At 42.4% G+C, this 14,751-nt stretch overlaps 2 protein-coding genes across 2 annotated transcripts in view; one reads left to right on the top strand and one right to left on the bottom strand.

Moving 5' to 3' along the window:
• Window positions 1–14,751, top strand: part of LOC131944003 (uncharacterized) — a 37,198-nt gene that overhangs the window by 10,577 nt on the left and 11,870 nt on the right. The gene's annotated exons all lie outside the window — the stretch shown is intronic.
• Window positions 4,644–9,897, bottom strand: LOC131944004 (uncharacterized). Its single transcript, XM_059304441.1, has 4 exons — window positions 9,707–9,897; window positions 9,324–9,496; window positions 5,047–5,148; window positions 4,644–4,739 (listed from the first exon to the last, which is right to left on the bottom strand). The coding sequence occupies exons 1-4, from the start codon at window positions 9,774–9,776 to the stop codon at window positions 4,689–4,691; spliced, it is 396 nt and encodes a 131-aa protein (XP_059160424.1). The 5' UTR covers window positions 9,777–9,897; the 3' UTR covers window positions 4,644–4,688.

Raw genomic sequence — 14,751 nt, 5'->3', positions numbered from 1 at the left:
TGGTTGCTGTGTCGTGTGGTTGCTCTGTCGTGTGGTTGAATTGTCGTGTGGTTGCTGTGTTGTCGTGTGGTTGCTGTGTCGTGTGGTTGAATTGTCGTGTGGTTGCTGTGTCGTGTGGTTGAATTGTCGTGTGGTTGCTTTGTCGTGTGGTTGCTGTGTCGTGTGGTTGCTGTGTCGTGTGGTTGCTGTGGTTGCTGTGTCGTGTTTTTGCTGTGTCGTGTGGTTGCTGTGTCGTGTGGTTGCTGTGTCGTGTGGTTGCTGTATCGTGTGGTTGCTGTGTCGTGTGGTTGCTGTGTCGTGTGGTTGCTGTGGTTGCTGTGTCGTGTGGTTGCTGTGTCGTGTGGTTGCTGTGTCGTGTGGTTGCTGTGGTTGCTGTGTCGTGTGGTTGCTGTGTCGTGTGGTTGCTGTGTCGTGTGGTTGCTGTGTCGTGTGGTTGCTGTGGTTGCTGTGTCGTGTGGTTGCTGTGTCGTGTGATTGCTGTGTCGTGTGGTTGCTGTGTAGTTAACTTAGACCCAGACATGTAGGCCTAACTATCCATAACCGATAGATGGTGACACATGGTGACACATGGTGACTCACGGTCCCAGATGGTGCAAGACATTGGCCTAGATTGATTACCACATGCTGGGTGAGCTTAACTAAAACATTCAAACGTGTAGGTCAGCAGGTGGTTGGCTGGGTGGTTGGCTGGGTGGTTGGCTGGGTGGTTGGCTGGGTGGTTGGCTGGGTGGTTGGCTGGGTGGTTGCTGGGTGGTTGGCTGGGTGGTTGGCTGGATGGTTGGCTGGGTGGGTGGTTGGTTAGGTGGTTTGGTGTGGACACTTGCCCGAATGGACACTAGCCCGAATGGACACTAGCCCGAAAGTTTTTACATGGGGGGGGGGGGGGGGCGGACGACGACACCAACTGCAAAATTAAATTTACAGATCAAATTAAGAGAGGGGGGGGGGGGTGACACAATGAGGTGCCGCATCGGGTGATACCCGACCTAGCGACGCCACTGGCTTGTGTTGCCATAAGTCTTCTGACTCCTATATTAGCCTTGTTCCCTTCATCTGACTCCTATACGTGTATGGTTCCCTACATCTGACTCCTATATTAGCCTTGTTCCCTACATCTGACTCCTATATGTGTATGGTTCCCTTCATCTGACTCCTATATTAGCCTTGTTCCTTTCATCTGACTCCTATATGTGTATGGTTCCCTACATCTGACTCCTATATTAGCCTTGTTCCTTTCATCTGACTCCTATATGTGTATGGTTCCCTAATCTGACTTCTATATGTGTATGGTTCCCTACATCTGACTCCTATATTAGCCTTGTTCCCTTCATCTGACTCCTATACGTGTATGGTTCCCTACATCTGACTCCTATATTAGCCTTGTTCCCTACATCTGACTCCTATATGTGTATGGTTCCCTACATCTGACTCCTATATGTGTATGGTTCCCTACATCTGACTCCTATATGTGTATGGTTCCCTACATCTGACTCCTATATTAGCCTTGTTCCCTACATCTGACTCCTATATGTGTATGGTTCCCTTCATCTGACTCCTATATGTGTATGGTTCCCTACATCTGACTCCTATATTAGCCTTGTTCCCTACATCTGACTCCTATATGTGTGTGGTTCCCTACATCTGACTCCTATATTAGCCTTGTTCCCTACATCTGACTCCTATATTAGCCTTGTTCCCTACATCTGACTCCTATATGTGTATGGTTCCCTGACCTTTCAGGCTAATCACAGACCACTTGGATCGTAGCGCCTACACTAATTATGCTAATGATAATTGCTAAACCTAATTATTTGGCCGATTAGTTAAAAGTCACCGGACCATGGGTGTAAGCTGAAGACATAACTCAATCATGGGACTAGTCATGTGACTTAGCTCAAGTCACGTGATCGGGTCACATGGCTACGCACGTCTCCCAATAGACACATAGGACAACCGTGTTAGCTGTTTGACGTCACTAGCATGCCTGCGCACACGGCGTGTTTACAGCACAGCTAGAGCTAGTATCGATTCTCACAAGTGGGAGTATCGATTCTCACTAGATAGAGTATCGAGACGAGCCGTCTTGTCCATCAAGACCCTACTGTTAGTTTTGACTTGCGATGTTTTTTTAGTGATGTTATTTACTGTCTTTCTGATATTGTGACCTAACCACCACTTTTCCCATGCCCTTATTTCGTTCTCCACTGTTTGTAACCTAGCCTCTAGCCATACAGTAAAAGGGGTCTACGACAAATGCCCGAAAGTTTTTTCGACATCAACTGCCGGCCAAGGGACGAAATCAAGAGCTATTTCAGACTTTGGCCGGTCCACCATGGGCAGTCTGCGGATTGGCCGGTCAAAGGCCAAAATCAAGCAAAGTTTCGGGGTTTGACCGACCTATGGGAGGCGATATTGGCCAATGCGCGTATTGGCCGACTTCGAGCTTTGACCGTATATATATATATATATATATATATATATATATATATATATATATATATATATATATATATATATAATGTGTGTGTAAATATATACTGAAATGGATATCTGAAATGGATATCTGAAATGACAGAGAGAATCGACAAAAACGACCACAGGGCCTATGACAAGAAGAACCCCGACCAATAGAAAAATGATAAAAAGACAAAGTAGCCCACGAAAACTCAGTCACGGAAAAAAAGCTCCCGACTATATCTCTGGTTAAAATATAACTTGTAAATATGAGAAGGACATACACGTTTAGTACCAGGACCTCATATAAGGGCGGCTCAGTTGCCATATTGGCCATCGAAGTTATTCACAAGGCTAGAGTCATGACGTCCTTTGTATTGATGTTGTCCTTTAATTCAAACTTGATTAGTTAGGGTTGAATAGATGGGGCTGTTTTATCAGGAACCTTTTTACACAGCTTGAAATTTTGGGTGACCACAAATAGCCTATATGTATATATATATATATATATATATATATATATATATATATATATATATATATATATATATATATATATATATGTGTATATATATATATATATATATATATATATATATATATATATATATATATATATATATATATATATATATAGGCCCTATATGTGTATGTATAAAACAATATTAGTCATGTACAAATTCACTTTTTCTATTTTAACCACGGAAGTAAGCGAATGTTTGCTATTAAACCGAGCGTTAGAAATAGGATTAAGGTTAGTTTAATTAGTTATGTCATAGCATTAAGGCTAGTTTCATTAGTTAAGTGTGGGTTAACAGTTGCCGTGTTAAGGGGTCACCCATAAAGACGCCAATCTTTTCTCTCAATGTCTAACGAAAATGGGACCAGGTGTAAGAAAAATGGGACCATATGCAGTCTACACTCTGTGTGTAATTGACTTTGAACTTTCTAGAATCAATGAGGAGGGGGAATACATGCTGCTAAAAAAAGCTTCCTAAAAGACTTTGTGGCGAGGCCACGCCCAGGCTCCCATCCGTTGTGTCACGCTCTCCAAACGATCGACTTTTTTTTTTACATCCCTTAGTAGAGAGCTGCTCCTTGTGTAGATTTCATGCCCATTATTTAAAGGACAAGAGAGATAACTTGCTGAGATATTAAATCAATAACATTTGAGGGGAGATAACTGGCTGGGATATTCTATCAATAAAATTTTCACTTGAGGGGAGATAACTTGCTGGGATATTCTATCAATAACATTTGAGGGGAGATAACTTGCTGGGATATTCTATCAATAACATTTGAGGGGAGATAACTTGCTGGGATATTCTATCAATAACATTTGAGGGGAGATAACTTGCTGGGATATTCTATCAATAACATTTGAGGGGAGATAACTTGCTGGGATATTCTATCAATAACATTTGAGGGGAGATAACTTGCTGAGATATTAAATCAATAACATTTGAGGGGAGATAACTTGCTGAGATATTAAATCGATAACATTTACACTTGAGGGGAGATAAGTTTGAGGTAGTGAGTGACTTAGTGGGAGACCAATGAAGCTCGTGTCGACAGACGGACTCATGGGTTATAGTTTGTTTTGTTTGTCTGTCCATCTGTCTGTGAGTGTGTATGCCGCTAAGCAATTTATTTTAATTACTTCTTTGATCCCCTCCATTTGCCTTAAGATGTTGACCTAATTAGTTGTATAATTTATTGGTTCAGTAATTACAAATAGTTATAAATAGTATTAAAAGGGATTTAGGTGATAGGGGTGTGTGTCAAGTAGTCAATGCGTATTTTAAAATGTTTTCCTTTAATACTAGACCTGCCAATAATACTAGACCTGCCAGTAATACTAGACCTGCCAGTAATACTAGACCTACCTTTACAACTTTGTGAGTTTGTGGGCTTATGACTTTGTGAGATTGTGGGCTTATGACTTTGTGAGATTGTGGGCTTATGACTTTGTGAGATTGTGGGATTATGACTTTGTGAGATTGTGGGCTTATGACTTTGTGAGTTTGTGGGCTTATGACTTTGTGAGATTGTGTGCTTATGACTTTGTGAGTTTGTGGGCTTATGACTTTGTGAGTTTGTGGGCTTATGACTTTGTGAGTTTGTGGGCTTATGACTTTGTGAAATTGTGGTTCATGCGATGAACATTTTTTTTGAACAAACAATAGTCAGAAGGAATCTTTGACTTTATTTTTCATAGTCTTATGTGGCGACACCTATACTTTCACCAGGGTGAAGGTCATTGTTTTTCCTTTGGACGTAAGTTCCTGTAATAGAAATAACAAAAGGTCAAGTTCAAGTTCCTCTAACTTTCAAAAATGTCCAGTTCATTAAATCAACCTTAGGGCCCTCCATGTCTATATGACGTCACATCCCTATTTCACGCCTGCCCCCCCCCCCCCCCCCTCTGTCCACCGTCTGCCGCCCCCTCCCCCACATCAAGTTCATCCCGGAATCATTGAACCGCCAACAAAAAACCTTAAACAATGACATTTTGTTGTTGGCGACAGGTGGACCTACCGTTACCATGGCGACAGGTGAACCTACCGTTACCATGGCGACAGGTGTACCTACCGTTACCATGGCGCTGCCTCTGAAATAGCGAACAGCTATCCACTCCATTTCCCCGGCAGAACCTTCAGAAACCAATTTGTCCCCGTCCATGTAAGATTTGGCCTAGAGAAAAAGTTAGGGAATCGTCATCTAGACCTACCTACCTCAATCATCAGGACACCTATCTCAATCATCTAGACACACCTGTCTCAGACTATCATCTAGACACACCTGCCTCAGACTATCATCTAGACACACCTGCCTCAGACTATCATCTAGACACACCTGCCTCAGACTATCATCTAGACACACCTGCCTCAGACTATCATCTAGACACACCTGCCTCAGACTATCATCTAGACACACCTGCCTCAGACTATCATCTAGACACACCTGCCTCAGACTATCATCTAGACACACCTGCCTCAGACTATAATCTAGACACACCTGCCACAGACTATCATCTAGACACACCTGCCTCAGACTATCATATAGAGTCTAGAGACACCTGTAACAGACTATCATATAGACACACCTGCCTCAGACTATCATCTAGACACACCTGCCTCAGACTATCATCTAGACACACCTGCCTCAGACTATCATCTAGACACACCTGCCTCAGACTATCATATAGAGTCTAGACACACCTGCCTCAGACTATCATCTAGACACACCTGCCACAGACTATCATCTAGACACACCTGCCTCAGACTATCATATAGAGTCTAGAGACACCTGTAACAGACTATCATATAGACACACCTGCCTCTGACTATCATCTAGACACACCTGCCTCAGACTATCATCTAGACACACATCTGCCTCAGACTATCATCTAGACACACCTGCCTCAGACTATCATATAGAGTCTAGACACATCTGCCTCAGACTATCATCTAGACACACCTGCCTCAGACTATCATCTAGACACACCTGACTTAGACTATCATCTAGACACACCTGCCTCAGACTATCATCAAGACACACCTGCCTCAGACTATCATCTAGACACACCTGCCTCAGACTATCATATAGAGTCTAGACACACCTGCCTCAAACTATCGTATAGAGTCTAGACACACCTGCCTCAGACTATCATCTAGACACACCTGCCTCAGACTATCATCTAGAGTCTAGACACACCTGCCTAAGACTATCAGCTAGACACACCTGCCACAGACTATCATATAGAGTCTAGACACACCTGCCTCAGACTATCATCTAGACACACCTGCCTCAGACTATCATCTAGACACACCTGCCTCAGACTATCATCTAGACACACCTGCCACAGACTATCATCTAGACACACCTGCCTCAGACTATCAGCTAGACACACCTGCCACAGACTATCATATAGAGTCTAGACACACCTGCCACAGACTATCATCAAGACACACCTGCCTCAGACTATCATCTAGACACACCTGCCTCAGACTATCATATAGAGTCTAGACACACCTGCCTCAAACTATCGTATAGAGTCTAGACACACCTGCCTCAGACTATCATCTAGACACACCTGCCTCAGACTATCATCTAGAGTCTAGACACACCTGCCTAAGACTATCAGCTAGACACACCTGCCACAGACTATCATATAGAGTCTAGACACACCTGCCTCAGACTATCATCTAGACACACCTGCCTCAGACTATCATCTAGACACACCTGCCTCAGACTATCATCTAGACACACCTGCCACAGACTATCATCTAGACACACCTGCCTCAGACTATCAGCTAGACACACCTGCCACAGACTATCATATAGAGTCTAGACACACCTTCCACAGACTATCATCTAGACACACCTGCCTCAGACTATCAGCTAGACACACCTGCCACAGACTATCATATAGAGTCTAGACACACCTGCCTCAGACTATCATCTAGACACATCTGCTTCAGACTATCATCTAGACACACCTGCCTCAGACTATCATCTAGACACACCTGCCTCAATCATCTAGACACACCTGTCTCAGACTATCATCTAGACACACCTGCCTCAGACTATAATCTAGACACACCTGCCTCAGACTATCATCTAGACACACCTGCCTCAGACTATCATCTAGACACACCTGCCTCAGACTATCATCTAGACACACCTGCCTCAGACTATCATCTAGACATACCTGCCTCAATCATCTAGACACACCTGCCTCAGACTATCATATAGAGTCTAGACACACCTGCCACAGACTATCATCTAGACACACCTGCCTCAGACTATCAGCTAGACACACCTGCCACAGACTATCATATAGAGTCTAGACACACCTGCCACAGACTATCATCTAGACACACCTGACTTAGACTATCATCTAGACACACCTGCCTCAGACTATCATCAAGACACACCTGCCTCAGACTATCATCTAGACACACCTGCCTCAAACTATCGTATAGAGTCTAGACACACCTGCCTCAGACTATCATCTAGACACACCTGCCTCAGACTATCATCTAGACACACCTGCCACAGACTATCATCTAGACACACCTGTCTCAGACTATCATATAGAGTCTAGACACACCTGCCTCAGACTATCATCTAGACACATCTGCCACAGACTATCATCTAGACACACCTGCCTCAGACTATCATCTAGACACACCTGCCTCAGACTATCATCTAGAGTCTAGACACACCTGCCTCAGACTATCATCTAGACACATCTGCCTCAGACTATCATCTAGACACACCTGCCTCAGACTATCATCTAGACACACCTGCCACAGACTATCATCTAGACACACCTGCCTCAGACTATCATCTAGACACACCTGCCTCAGACTATCATCTAGAGTCTAGACACACCTGCCTCAGACTATCATCTAGACACATCTGCCTCAGACTTTCATCTAGACACACCTGCCTCAGACTATCATCAAGACACACCTGCCTCAGACTATCATCTAGACACATCTGCCTCAGACTATCATCTAGACACACCTGCCTCAGACTATCATCTAGACACACCTGCCTCAGACTATCATCTAGACACACCTGCCACAGACTATCATCTAGACACACCTGCCTCAGACTATCATATAAAGTCTAGACACACCTGCCTCAGACTATCATCTAGACACACCTGCCACAGACTATCATATAGACACACCTGTCTGAGACTATCATCTAGACACACCTGCCTCAGACTATCATCTAGACACACCTGCCTCAGACTATCATCTAGACACACCTGCCTCAGACTATCATCTAGACACACCTGTCTCAGACTATCATATAAAGTCTAGACACACCTGCCTCAGACTATCATCTAGACACACCTGCCTCAGACTATCATATAAAGTCTAGACACACCTGCCTCAGACTATCCTCTAGACACACCTGCCTCAGACTATCATCTAGACACACCTGCCTTAGACTATCATCTAGACACACCTGCCTCAGACTATCATCTAGACACACCTGCCTCAGACTATCATCTAGACACACCTGCCTCAGACTATCATCTAGACACACCTGCCTCAGACTATCATCTAGACACACCTGCCTCAGACTATCATCTAGACACACCTGCCTCAGACTATCAGCTAGACACACCTGCCTCAGACTATCATCTAGACACACCTGCCTCAGACTATCATATAAAGTCTAGACACACCTGCCTCAGACTATCATCTAGACATACCTGCCTCAATCATCTAGACACACCTGCCTCAGACTATCATATAGAGTCTAGACACACCTGCCTCAGACTATCATCTAGACACACCTGCCTCAGACTATCATCTAGACACACCTGCCTCAGACTATCATCTAGACACACCTGTCTCAGACTATCATCTAGACACACCTGCCACAGACTATCATCTAGACACACCTGCCTCAGACTATCATCTAGACACACCTGCCTCAGACTATCATCTAGACACACCTGCCTCAGACTATCATCTAGACACCTGCCTCAGACTATCATCTAGACACACCTGCCTCAGACTATCATCTAGACACACCTGCCTCAGACTATCAGCTAGACACACCTGCCTCAGACTATCATCTAGACACACCTGCCACAGACTATCATCTAGACACACCTGCCACAGACTATCATCTAGACACACCTGTCTCAGACTATCATCTAGACACACCTGCCTCAGACTATCATCTAGACACACCTGCCTCAGACTATCATCTAGACACACCTGCCACAGACTATCATCTAGACACACCTGCCTCAGACTATCATCTAGACACACCTGCCTCAGACTATCATCTAGACACACCTGCCTCAGACTATCATGATTCACTCAGACTGTTACCTTTATCTTGACTCCACCTGGTCCCTGACTTTCATAAGTCTCCCCCAACGTATGTGTCTCCCTCCGAGGATCTCTGCCATCAATGTTGGTGATAGTGGTAAGATCGGTCCCGTCTAGCAATATTTCTATGCTTGCTATTTTCTCAATCTCTTGAAGGGCTTCTGTTTGACCAGCTGGGGACGGTTCATTGTATCAGATATTTTGTTTGTTTTACGTACTTGTATCATCTAGTTGTATAATATGCTCGTATCATTTGCTTGTATCATGTACTTGTATCATGTGCTTGTATAATGTGCTTGTATCATGTGCTTGTATAATGTGCTTGTATCATGTGCTTGTATCATGTGCTTGTATCATGTGCTTGTATCATGTATAAAACCTACTTGCATGGAAATATTCCTCTGCCCCGTCTACCCGGTCCAGTTTCCAGACGCCAACAAAAGCCGCCGCCATTTTGTTTGACACAAGTCAATGGTCAGTTGATCACGTGATACCGTGGTCAGTTGATCACGTTGTACCGTAGTCAGATGAATGAACTGTCTGAAAAAAAACTACTTAAAACACGAACACAATCCACTGATAGACTGCGTATTTATAGTGTCATCTTAGTTTAGCCCCCCCCCCCCCACACACCCGCCCTTCCCCCCCATCCTATATCTTAAAAGATCAATTTAGCACTTAACAACTACTTCAAGTCTGGGCTAGACGCTTGTGATACATATGTCCCATGTGATACATATGACCCATGTATTACATATGTCCCATGTGACCCATATGTCCCTTGTGACCCATATGACCCATATGACCCATGTGATACATATGTCCCATGTGACATATATGTCCCATGTGACATATATGACCCATGTGACCCATATGTCCCATGTGACCCATATGTCCCATGTGACCCATATGACCCATATGACCCATGTGACCCATACGACCCATATGTCCCATGTGACCCGTATCTGTGTTGCCGTGAATTGTTTGACCTGATAATGTATTGACTTAAGTCAATAATTAGATGATAACACCAAGTGGGTAGACAGTCAAGTTGACTTGAAACATTTGCACCGTGACCGAGACGAATTGACCCACGACTCAAGTACGACACAAGTATCGAACCTTTAACTCAAGATGTTGATTGTGTAGGCGGTTGGCTGTCATAAGTGGAGTTGTTGGGATTGTGGTGTTGGTGGTTGTGTTGGTGGTTGTGTTGGTGGTTATGTTGGTGTTTATGTTGGTGGTTGTATTGGTGGTTGTGTTGGTGGTTGTGTTAGTGGTTGTGTTGGTGGTGGTGTTAGTGGTTGTGTTGGTGGTTGTGTTGGTGGTTGTGTTGGTGGTTATGTTGGTGTTTATGTTGGTGGTTGTGTTGGTGGTTGTATTGGTGGTTGTGTTAGTGGTTGTGTTGGTGGTTGTGTTGGTGGTTGTGTTGGTGGTTGTGTTAGTGGTTGTGCTTGGACCCGTGTCAATACAATGTGGGTCTACTGCCGCTTATTCTAACCCAAGACAAAATCAAAACCTAGAAAAACCTAGAAAAACCTAGAAAAACCTAGAAAAACCTCTATCCTAAACAAATGAATACAAATAAAACCATAATCGTCCTTATTTATGCACAAAATGGCGGCCCATTCGTTTGTGTCAGATTGCTATGGGTAATTATATGCCCAGCATCAAATAACACCGCGGCAATCATCGCGTCCCCACTAAATAGTGCATTTAGTTACATGGACATAATTTATAGGGGAATTTGTATATTTTTGCATTTGTTCTTTGTTGCTTTGTATATTTTTCATTTGTTTATTTGTAAATTTGTATATTTTTTCATTGTATATCTATGTATTTGTATATGTGTATATTTGTTCATTTGTATATATGTGTGTTTATTCATTTGTGTATTTGTATATTTATACATGTGTACATATGTACATGTGTATATTTGTATCTGTAGCGTAGGCAGAAGGAGCAGGGGGAGCAGACACCCCCCTGGGACCATGCTCTAGAATCAGGCGCGTCCGCAAACAACCCGACAGGGTGCAATGTGGATCCCTGTGCTATCCATTTAGCACTACGGCGTCTACGTTTTATTTAAGCAGCCAGGGGCAGTACGCGGCGCCCTAGCGGTAGTGTAATCGGGGGCTCCCGAGAGCGCCCCTCTACGTCCCTGACACGAGGGCGGTCACCAAAGTCTGTTCTACCTCACTATTTCGGTTAGTGATTAACGTGCACTCAAGGCTTTCATGCGGTAGAGTAGGTAAACCCATGCCCTGATAAATATGATCCAAACGCAGGCATTGTTTACATTTAGAAAACTCAGTTTGAGAAAACAAGGTAACACGTCAAAGAATATAATATTAGTACCGCAATGATGAAAACCTCTTAAAATATTACGTCATATTACGCGGCAACGAACAGAAACGGGCACGCCAGTGTTTCATAAAGATTCAAATTTTTATTTCGCCCAAATATTCAAGAGTTATTTAATTTTTTATAGATCTCCCTCCCCCATAGATCCCCCCCCCACTCCTCGGTCTGAGAAGATTAAAGGGAATCGACAACGAAGTATCGAATCAAGAAGAAACACATCGAATACCTGGGGTGAAAGGTCAAGTAAGTTTCTAAGTCCCAGTGTCAGTTTTGTGGAAGAAAACGTCTAAGCTCCCTGAATATTCATATCAAACGATCTTAGCTCTGTGAACATTCATATCAAACTATCTTAGCTCCGTGAACATTCATATCAAACGATCTTAGCTCCGAGAACATTCATATCAAACGATCTTAGCTCCGTGAACATTCATATCAAACGATCTTAGCTCCATGAACATTCATATCAAACTATCTTAGCTCCGTGAACATTCATATCAAACTATCTTAGCTCCGTGAACATTCATATCAAATGATCTTAGCTCCCTGAATATTCATATCAAACTATCTTAGCTCCGTGAATATTCATATCAAACGATCTTAGCTCCGTGATCATTCATATCAAACGATCTTAGCTCCGTGAACATTCATATCAAACAATCTTTGTTCACCATCAGCAGCAGGTTTTTAGCATTTCTCGACATTTTTCTAATGATCTTCTAATGATCTTCTAATGATCTTCTAATGATCTTCTAATGATCGTGTGGATCTTCGCTGATCTGTCACTGTCTCCTCGCCCCGCCCCTCTCATGCATCACGTGATCACCGTGTGTCAGACACACGCAAGAGCGTACCGCAGCTCAACTTTAAGCTGCTCTCGGCTGTGTCTGTGTGTGTGTCTGTGTGTGTGTCTGTGTGTGTGTGTCTGTGTGTCTCTGTGTGTGTGTCTATGTGTCTCTGTGTGTATTTGTGTGTGTCTCCGTGTGTATATGTCTGTGTGTCTGTGTCTATGTGTGTCTGTGTGTGTCTCCGTGTGTGTGTCTGTGTGTCTGTGTGTGTTTGAGTGTGTGTCTCCGTGTGTGTATGTCTGTGTGTCTGTGTGTGTCTCTGTGTGTTTATGTGTGTTTCTATTTTTGTATGTGTGTACAGTTTCCACTTTATCTTCTCAGTGTCTGTGTTGTGTTGGCTGTTTTATTCTTTATACTAATATTATTTTTTTCTCTTTCCGATAAATACCCACACATATACATAAATATATATAGATCAATCAATAAATAAAAAGTTTATATATATATATATATATATATATATATATATATATATATATTTAATATTAAATAGGAAATACGAAATAAGAAATATGAAATTAAAAAATATAAAAGTGTAAGGTGTAAAGTGTAAAGTATAAATTATAAAGTAAAAAGTAAAATGTAAAATGTAAAACGTAAAACGTAAAACGTAAAACGTGAAACGTGAAATGTAAAATGTAAAATGTAAAATGTAAAATATATAATTTGAAATGTAAAATGTGAAATGTAAAACGCAAAACGTATAACGTATAGCATATAACGTATAACGTATAACGTTTAATAAAACGAAATCTGTAAAACGTAGAACGTAGAACCTGAAAACGAAACATGAAAAACGTAAAATGTAGAACATAGAATATAGAATACGGTATATATATATATATATATATATATATATATATATATATATATATATATATATATATATATATATATATATATATATATATATATATATATATATATACACACGAGATAAATGGCCCGTTGAGGCATAGATACAACGGGCGCTAGGTTGATAGTGTTGACTCTTTTCTCTTAACCAAAACCAAAATCGCCACCTTAACTTCAAATTGAACCGGTAACGAAAAATGACATTATCGCAATTTTAATCGGATTTAAGCTTGATCTATTTGTAGTTACTGCACATTGATACTAAATATAGTCGTAGCCATACCTCTAAACCTCGCTCCTAATCTCAAACATGACAAAAGTCGCATTTAAAGTTTCTTTCAGACGACTCTTAACTTGGTAGGGAGGGGGGGGGGGATCAGCTCCGCCGCCAGACAGCCACCCCCTTCCCCCGCCCCAACCACCCCGAAGCACGACTACCGTCCCCTTCAACGAAATAGAATTTATATAGATAACATACTTTTACTAGTGTCCGCCTCCTCCGAAGAAAATTTAGTCCACGCCCACCCCCGATTATTTCAAGGGGGTAGGGTACGGTTAGGGGTAGGGTACTTGAACTTTTGCAGTGTCGAATAAAATTCTCCGGGGCGGGGGAGGCCGACACTGGTAAAAGTAAATATTTTCCACGGGTGTGTCCACGGGTGTGTCCACGGGTGTGTCCACGAGTGTGTCCACGGGTGTGTCCACACTACCCTCCTGAATTTCATAATGTGTATAAAAACTTGAGAGTCTAGGCTCAGCGACTAACCAGCTGTTCATTCATCCGTGCGGTTGTTACGTGTGTGGTTGGTCTCTGTTGGGGTTGGAAAAAGTAATCGAAAGTTTGAGGGGGGGGGGAGTGCAAATCGAAAGTTTGTCCCTGGGCGCCGGGAAGGGTTGCCTCTGTTGGGCGATCAAGATATATTTCCTAAAAAAAACATCCTTACACATTTATTTAAATAGTGTATTATTACTTTTTTTTTAATGTGTTGTTAATTTTTTGGGACATTTTTTCTCATTTTTTTTACCAGATAAGGGAAGCAACTAGAATAATACTTGTATTGATATAAGGGCAGCAACTAGAATAATACTTGTATTAATATAAGGGAAGCAACTAGAATAAAACTTGTATTAAGCGGTATTTTTGCTGCTTCCCTTGTTAAATTAAATCCTCGGTATTTGTACTATACATTTTTTTTTACTCTACAAACGTGCTACTACACTCATGTGCTACTACACTCATGTACTACTACACTCATGTACTACTACACTCATGTACTACTACACTCATGTACTACTACAATCGTGTGCTACTACACTCATGTGCTACTACACTCATGTACTACTACACTCATGTACTACTACAC

The sequence above is a fragment of the Physella acuta genome, unplaced genomic scaffold (genome assembly GCF_028476545.2).
Source record: "Physella acuta isolate Inbredline_101_S28 unplaced genomic scaffold, ASM2847654v3 ptg000476l, whole genome shotgun sequence".
Lineage (NCBI taxonomy): Eukaryota > Metazoa > Mollusca > Gastropoda > Physidae > Physella > Physella acuta.
The sequence above is the reverse complement of the archived record's forward strand: the minus strand, read 5'-3'. Positions and strand labels throughout refer to the sequence as shown.

Coding starts and splice junctions, on each gene's coding strand:
- LOC131944004 (XM_059304441.1), bottom strand. CDS start 9,776: ATGGCGGCGGCTTTTGTTGGCGTCTGGAAACTGGACCGGGTAGACGGG. Junction 9,497..9,706: donor AGAGGAATATTTCCATGCAA/GTAGGTTTTATA, acceptor AACCGTCCCCAG/CTGGTCAAACAGAAGCCCTT. Junction 4,740..5,046: donor GAGGCAGCGCCATGGTAACG/GTAGGTACACCT, acceptor TTTCTATTACAG/GAACTTACGTCCAAAGGAAA.